General features: G+C 61.9%; 1 protein-coding gene across 1 annotated transcript in view; it reads right to left on the bottom strand.

Moving 5' to 3' along the window:
• Positions 1 to 5985: 5985 nt before the first annotated feature.
• The window catches only part of Znf469 (zinc finger protein 469), an 11961-nt gene continuing 9637 nt past the window's right edge, over positions 5986 to 8309 (bottom strand). Inside the window, exon 3 of the mRNA XM_033757917.1 lies at positions 5986 to 8301. Within this exon, the coding sequence (XP_033613808.1) occupies positions 7098 to 8301 (1204 nt within the window). The 3' untranslated portion in view covers positions 5986 to 7097. The remainder of the gene's footprint in view (positions 8302 to 8309) is intronic.

Genomic DNA, 8309 nt, shown 5'->3' with positions numbered 1-8309 from the left:
GCTGCGTCCGCCCTGGCCGCGCCGGCCCCGCCCCTGCCCCGTAGACCTCCAGCCTTCTGCGCACCTGCCAGGTCCCGGAGGCTGTCCCCAGGCCTGGCCGCGATTTACTGTGCTCAGATGCTAGTGGCATCCCGGCCCCAGCCCGCTCGCAGGTTTCCAGCACCCCCTGGCCCGTGGGCTTGGCTGCTTGGGCTACTAGCACATCGGAAAGCCAAGCCTCGGGCTCACATTTGTCTTGTGCCAGACTCGGGGTGCTGAAGGGTCCTATGAGGGGGGTGAGGGGGCTTCCAGATGAAACCATGACCCCTAGAGGTGCAGCCTGTGCCTAAGGGCAGCGGGGAACTCGGCTTCCGCTGGCTGCATCTGGTGTCCCTGCCTCTCTCTGGGACCTTAAGGTTCTGAGGCTCCCAGGGGGACTGGCTCAGTGACCCCTGAAGCGCCCTCCCCCACGGAGCCCGCAAAAGGACCTACCCTCTTGTTCTGTGGGGTACAGTCCCCGGTGCTCCCATTTTCCAGGGAGGCACTGAGTCTAGGGTCACATCAAGGTCACACAGGTTAAGGTTGAGCCCACTCCACGAGGGACTGTGTTCTTTTTCTTGCATTCTCGGCGGCAGTCAATGCCCGACCCTCCCCTGATGACCAGATTGGGGGTGGGTGGGGCCCAGGGGCTGGCTGGAAGACGGCCTTCCAAACAGAGCAGCGGGCACCCTGCACAGCTGGCTGGGAGAGCATGGTGTGGCACGGCTGTCACCAGAAGCAATGGGGCCAGGGGCTTGGGGATTTCATGGCGGTGGCCGGCTCAGCGGCAAAGTGGACACCTCAACCCACAGCTGCTCCCAGAAGGCCCCTCTGTAGAGTGGCCAGTGGGACAGAGGCTGGGGCCCCCCTGTGGCATGATGTCCGTCCAGGACACTGGGCCTATGTGTGATGGTTCTCTCAGCTGAATCCCCACAAGTATTTGTCTCCCTCCAAAGAGGGACTACTTCACAGGATAGGAGAGTGGGGGCAGACTGAGGCAGGCACTGCTGGAATAGCCGGGCATCTGTGAGGAGGTGGATTCTGAGGGTCAGAATCAGAAAGACCCACGGTCGCGGATGAGGTCCCTGTGTCTGGGTGCAGGAGGGAGGATGAGTCTCCCTGGCCCATCTGCCTGACATGACTTACTCTGATGGTCTTGTACAGAAAGGAAAACCAAGATCCTTAGGACGGAGGGACACATTCGGAACCCAAGACTGGGGTTGGTGGCACGGCCTTTGACTGCCAGGAACCGTCACTTGTGGGGCCTAGTGCAGTATGTTTAAAAGTCAAGAGATTTTAAAAGATGTCAAAATAAAGCATTTTTAAAAGATGGCAAAAAAAAAAAAGTCAAGGGTTCTGGGGCAGGGAAGTGGAGGAGTAGGCAGTTCCTCACCTCCTATGCCTGCCGGGAGCCCCACTGCTGCCCTGGGCTTCCTGGATCATTTTCCTGGCACTTCCTGGCACTTTCCAGGGCACTCTCTGCTCTGAGGAGTTTGCCACACTCAGTGAAAGCCCCTTGTTAGGGCAGCTGGTACACCAGGACACTGGACCTGAGGGTGTCCAACAGAGCACCAGCCTCCCTCACAGCCCACAGGCTCCGATGTAAGCCTCATTTTCACCTGTCCCTGCGTATCACCAGGAATGGCCGATCACACCCAAAGCCATTGGTGGAGAAAACAGGACAGCATTCATTTGGGCCTGGTGCCCACCTCAGTGTGGTGCAGGCTGAGCTTAGCCGCCCAACACCAGCCCAGCCTCCCGTTCCCTTGAGAGTTACCAGGTTGACCCAGAGATACAGCTGCTGGCTGAGCCGTCTTGGGTGGGACCCTGGGTGTCCTCATGGTCACTCTGAGAGCTCCTTCGGGTGCTTGCACCCTCTCGCCAGTCACAAGGGGCTCTCTGGTGGTGAGGGGCTTCCTGGCAGAAGGTGAAGAGGGGGCCTGGGATACACAGGAAGTGCTGGCCTGCCAGCAGCCCAGGACCCTTCCTTGGGAAGGTTTTTGGGTGTGGGTGCAAGTGGGGATGGGCACAGCCCTGCAACCCTCACCATGGCTCCTGCTTCAAGAGTCTGAGGATACTAGAGGTGTCCCTGGGGGGGGGGGCCAGGCCTGTTCCCAGGCTGTCACCCCAGGCCCTGGAGCTGCTGCACCCCATTTGTCAGCACTGGCTCCAAGAAGGGCTGAATCAACTTCCTGTTTCAGTGAGTATAGTTTTGGCACCATGTGGCTCCGGCTCCATAGGGAGGTCGAATGGCAGCGTGGATGTTAAGATAAGTTTGGAATTGTGAGGCCAGCACTGGAGGGGCAGCTTTCCTGGTCCATGGTGCTGTTGGGCCCCCCAGTTGCCACCCACTCTGGAGACAGAGCATATTCTGGGGACCCACCCAGCCTCTCCGCCTGTCTAGAGGTCTGAGTCCAGCAGGGGCGCTGACCAGGGCTCCAGACAGGCTGAAGAGAAGGCTGGTGCTGTTGCATCCCTGCAACCCACTGCAGTTAGGCGGCTGAGTGTCCCTGGGTGGGTGGGGCCACAGGCTGTGGATTGAACCTGGTCCCCAGGGGGCGCTGTTTGGGGTCGGGGGGAGGGGCTCGGGTCATGGGGGTGTGCCTTGAAGGGGCCACAGCCTTGTCTTTGATGGTCCCTCTGCTCCTGTCAGAGAGGTGAGCATTCTGCTTGTAGGCATCCTGTCGAGATGTTGCTGCCCAGCGCCTTCACCCACAAGAGACCTCACAGGCAGTGCACTTGGAACCCCGGAAGCTGTAGCCTTGTTGAGAGAGCCGTGGCCCGGGTAGTCACAGTGCATACACAGGGAGGAATGGGAGGGTGCAGAGGCCAGAGAGCAGGGCCTGGGGACACCAGCCTTAAGCCTTTGGGGTTGACTGTTACAGCAGGTGAGTTGATGGTTCAGACCAAACCCGGGGTATGGAAGTAGGGTGCAGCACAGGAATTGCTAGGTGCAGGATGCGGAAAAGGGGTGTGTGGGGTGCTTGGCTTGGGCAGCATGCAGTGCCTGCCCACTGTGCTGCTGGGCAGAGAGCAGAGGAAACCTGCAGGAGCCAGATGTGCTGGTTGGAGAAGCACACAGGTCTGTGCCCAGCCTCTCCAGCCAGGAAAGGGCTGCCCGGGAGCGGGGACTTCAGAGGGCAGTGTGGCCTGTCCAGCAGACCCAGACGTCTGGAGGGGATAACGTAACTGGAATGCGGTTCTTGGATGAGGCTAGCTGCACAGTCCCTCTGGGGCAGGACTGGGCCAGGCTGGACCTTGGAACAAGAACTGCTTGGGCCGTGGCTGCTGTGTGCTGCCCTCCCCCCACCTCCTGTGTGGGGTCCATAACCATGACCTCCATCCTCTGCCCCACATCCGTGCCATGGATGGGACACACTGGACAGGTGGCCTGATGGGGACAGGGCCCAGGCTTGAGCCTCATGCTGAGCGTGATGGGAGAGGGCACATGGACTGAAAGCAACTATGATGCTTTTAAAGCACAGTGCTCACATCCGTGCTGCTCCTGCATGGGCTACGTGGCTGGCTGGTCAGCAGGAATTGGCCAGCTGGTGTCCATGCTTGATCTGGGATTAGCTGCTGGGTTCTGAGGCTGGTGAGGGGGACTCCAGGCCTAGGTGGTGGCCACGAGGCCTTCAGGACGCAGATCCACAGGAAAGGCACCTGAGTGTTGGTGTGGTCTGTGGCACAGCAGCTGTGACGGAGACAGAGGGTTCTGGGGATGTAGGCAGAGCCACTGAGACTTAGTCCCTCCAGGCCTGTGATCCTGCAGGCCCCTCTCACAGATAGGGAAACAGGCTGGGAATCACCACTCTGCTGGGAGTGGGCTCCAGGAGGAGCTGGGGGCACGGGAGCTGGGAGGCCCCACTGAGGGTAGGAGAACCGAGGCCCATGGGGCAAGGCAGCTGGCCCAGGTCTCCCACTACCCCCATCCTGCTGGAGTAGCACCTGTCCTCCTCGAGCTTGCAAATGTCTGGGCTCCTGGCAGTGCAGGCTCAGGTGCAATCTGGCCCCCTAGCCTGGGGCTATGGCAAGGGCAGCTCCCACTCCTCTGTCTGCCCAGCCCCGGCAGTGCAGGAGCCATGGCCTTGAGCTGCTGCCCTCAAGGCCACGATGGAGGTCAGTGAGACACTGTGCTGTGGGAAGGGGCTGTGGCCTTGGGATTGTGGGAAGGGAGGGACAGCCATGGCCTCATTGTGCTGCCAGGCATGTACCCTGTGGATGGAGCTGTGGCTCTGAGGGCAGGTACCATGGTCCCCCTTCCCTCTGCCTGGAGCCCGCCAGGCCCTGCCAGCTGCCATGGTCTCCATGGCCGGCACACAGCTGTGAACAGAAGATGAGGGCAGGGCTCAGTGTGCCACAGCCTCCAAGTCTGCAGGTCCCATCGGCTTGATGGGACCCTTCGGGAGCCCCGACTTCCACACTCCAGGGTAACAATGAATGGTGCCTCCCCTGGCAGCCCCCCGAAGCTGTGCTGAAGCGGTCTCTCTGGGTCCCTCCCACCTGGTTCTTCCTGCCAGGAAGGAGGGAGCGACATCTGCCCACTTTCCTGGGTGGGGCCTTGTGGGCCCAGCCAGCTGCATCCAGTGGTGGAGTCTCCAGATCGTCCAAGTCGGTTCCCCTGGAGGACACACCCAAGAGCCTCAGCTGTGCCCGCTGCACTCTCCCGACCTCAGCTGTGTCCCTCAGCCTGCCCACCGCCTGATTTCACTGCTGTTCCACCTTCCTGGGATGGGTAGCTGCTGGGGCATCCGACACCTGGGGGATTCTCTGCAACACACCACCTTCCTGTCCACTCTGCTGGCTTGGGGGGCCTTGGACTCTGGTGTGGGAGAGAGGCTGGCTGGGGACAGGGCACCTGGGTAGGAAGGGCTTGTGGGCAGAGTGCTATCTGTCCACGGGCCTGCTCCTTGGCTCCAGAAGGCACATGCCCTTCAGGGAAGCTGCCAGAGCCCTCAGGGGCAGGATTTGTGCACCTGGTGTGTTCTGGGCCTTAGTGGGTTTTGAGGGAGGTCACTATCCACATAACCCACGTGCAGGTCTGCATGCGAGGCTGTGTACCCACCTTGCAGTGTGCGTGCACCTGTGTGCAGTGTGCATGTGCCTGCTGCTGCACAGGTGGCTTGTGTGTCTGTCTGTGCACGTGGCAGTCCCCAGGCCTGTGCACATGTTAGGTGGCTTGGCGGCCGGATGGTGGAAGTCTGCCCTGCAGGGTGGAAGTTTAGGCAGACTGAGACAGTGATGGGCAAGGTGGCTCCCCCGCATGGGTGGATGCTGCCACCTCGTGGTCAGAAGGGGGCACGGCCCTGGTGGTGTGGGGTGGGGCAGCAAGGCTGAGGCAGCTGGTGAGTGTGGAAGGGCAGGGAACTAGCCTGCTGGGTCACGTGACAGGCGCATCGAGGGCCCCAGGACTCTGCTCCAGGTCCACCAGGTCTTCCACCCCTTCTTAGTTCACTCTCCAGCCCATAACGTTCTTCTGGGCGCCACCACAGTCACCCCCCAGAGCACCCTGTGACCCTGAACACTGTCTGGGCCCTTGGGGCAGAGCGTTAGGTTCTCCTCTGGCCACCCATACTGGAGGCCGCTTGTCCCCGACCCTGGGGTCTCTGGGGTCATTCAGGACACGGGGCTGAGGGCTGGCACCAGTGTGGGCCTGCTGGTTCTTCCGACAGTTCATCTCATCCCCTCTGCTACCCGAGGGCCCCTGCAGAACCCAATCCTTCACCATGGGTGGCCAAGGCTCCTTTCTGCCCAGGCCTCAGGTTCCCACCTGTAAACAGGGGAGGCTCCAGGGTGTGGTCTCGCCAAGGGTCCAGCCCACCCTGTGCCCGTTCCAGGCCCTGCCCCGGCATGGCACGCAGTGGCCCCGAGGAGAGACAACAGAGGTGAATGCTTTCTGGGCCACGCGCTGGGGCTGCAGTGAGCAACAGTCATGATGACACACGCCACAGACCCGGGGTTGTGCGAAAATAGTGGGAATATATTCAGAAAGATGAGCCGGCTGTGACCTTTACAGCCTGGCCTGAGACCCCTCCACCCGTCTTCGACCTCGTGGAGGAGGCTTTCCGAGGACCTAGCACCTTCTGGAGGGGTCGTCTGGGCCTGATTTGGTCTCTTTCGAAATGTCAAAACGAAACCTTTGACAGATACATTGCACCCACGTTAAAAACTAAAAACAGAACAAAACAAGTTGTGAATCTGAGACTCCCCGAAGAGCACAGAGCATCTCAGTCCTTCTGCCTATCCTTCCACGCTGGGCCAGGATGTGGGTACTGGGGGCCCCTGCCGTGGGATCTGGGACGGAGCTGGCCCAGGAGCCTGTGGGGAGCTTGTGGTCGTCACCTTTGCCCCAGCTGCAGCCTCCTCCAGCTCATCCAGTTACAGGAGCACCCAGTATTCACAGTACAACGTGAAAACAGCACCAGAAACTGCCGAGCAGAACCGTGGGTGACACAGCCCAGGGCTCTGTGGGGAGGAGGGCTCTAGAGAGGGGCCGAGGGATGGAGACCCTCACCACATCCCCTGGGGAACCAAGTGCCCCAGAAGCATCCGCAGTGTGGCCGGTGGCAGGCATGATCCTGCGGGCAGAGGGAGGAGGTCTGTGTGCTCTTGGGGATCAGTTGGCTCAGAAGTGGCCCATGTGGAGAGCCCTGCCCTCCCCATGCGATTCCTAAAGGCACTTTGGAAATCCAGCAGCGAGACTTAAAAGGAAAGGCCACCATCGGTTGACTGCCTGAACTTACATCCCTGCTCAGTGACGGGGACCCTGTGCAAATCTTCAGATGAGGTCTACAGCATATACCACCATGCCAACAGGGCACACAGGCTGGGGAGGGGCATAAGCTGCTCTTTCTTCAAGTACTTGGTACCAAGAAAACAGCTGTGTGGTTTCAAAAGGGCTGCAGCTGTCCTGTCCCTCACCCTCAGCCTCCTGGCAAGAAAGGAACCTTCACCGGCTGGTTTGAGTGTTAGTGGAGTGAGGCAGGTAAGGTGCCCCAAAGTGCACCACCTCAGGTGTGGAGCAGCCATGCCAGGAGCCTCACTGGGGTCCTGGCTCTGTGCTGGGCACTGCTTGGGCGTCACTCAGAAGTGTCCTTCTTTAGCGGGATCTTGAAGCTGGTCAGTCTCTGCCCAAAGAGCTGGCTGAGGAGGTCGCTCTGTGCCTCCGCAGTCCGGCGGTGTCGGAGCTCGGCGGGCCTGCTGCTGGAGACAGACCTGCCCCTCCGCACCTGGGGGAAGGCCTTACCCTGCGCCTCCCTCCGGTGGCCAGGGCCAGATTCCACTTTCCGAGCCTCCCAGGGCTGTGGCCTCGTCTTGCTGAGCTGCCCGCTGAGCCTGGGCTTGGCAGGGAGCAGCCGGCTGGGGGTGGCCTGTTTCCGGGGGGCCCGGGGAGGCCTGTCAGGGGCCGAGGGGGCTCTGCCCATGCTCCCTGCACCAACCCGCCTGGCTGGGCCTGGGCCCTTTCTCCTCCTCTCACTGCCCTCTGCCTTTTCCTGGCAGCCACGGGCTTGGGCTCGAGGCGGGGGTAGGTGTAGTGCAGGGCCCTGGCCGGGGCTGCCGGGCTTGGCTGGGGTGGTGGCTGTCTCACTCTGTAGTCGCCCGCTGGATGGCTGGGGCTGGCTGCCCCCCCTGGTCTTGGTGCCAGCGCGTGCCCCCCCACTGCCCTGGGAGCTGGGCCTCGGCCTGGCTTTAGGGGTGGTAGGCTTCATCCTGTCTTCAGGGCCAGGGGCCAGTTCTCCGCGTGCTGGGCTCCCCATCTCTGTCGGCTTCCTTGGCTGCCCTGGTAGCTTGGGTGCCCTGCTGGGGGTGGTCGCCAATGGCTTGGGCTTTGATGTGCTCCGGCAAGCCCCCAGCTTGGTGGCAGTGCCCCCGTGGGAGGGGCCCGCTGTGTCCCCCTCCGACACCACATGGCAGGGTGACACCTGCCTCTCTTTCGGGAGCAGGGAGGGCTCTCCTGGGGACCGGTCGGGGTCGCACCTGCCACTCCCTGAGACCAGGCAGGGAGCCTGCTGTCTCTGAGGCCTAGGGCTGCCTGCCGAAGCCTCTCCCTCCAGCCTCTCCAGGGCTCGGTCCGGCTCGCAGCCCTCTCTGCCTTCAGCCTGGGCATTGGGGAGGGGAGACAGAGCAGCGGGTGGAAGGTCTGGGCCGGCGGTGGGTAGATCCCGGTGGCCCGCAGGATCCTCGCGCCTATCTGGGGTCTGAGCGGCGCCGGGGACCGCCTGTGGACAGAGCCGGGGCAGGGCCAGGCTGCCTGGGGACACAGGCCGGCCAACCTGCGCCAACCTGCGCCG

This window comes from Fukomys damarensis, unplaced genomic scaffold (genome assembly GCF_012274545.1).
Source record: "Fukomys damarensis isolate Sample0158 unplaced genomic scaffold, DMR_v1.0_HiC HiC_scaffold_32, whole genome shotgun sequence".
Taxonomy (NCBI): Eukaryota; Metazoa; Chordata; class Mammalia; order Rodentia; family Bathyergidae; genus Fukomys; species Fukomys damarensis.
Note: the sequence above shows the minus strand (reverse complement) of the source record. Positions and strands in the feature narration are given on the sequence as shown.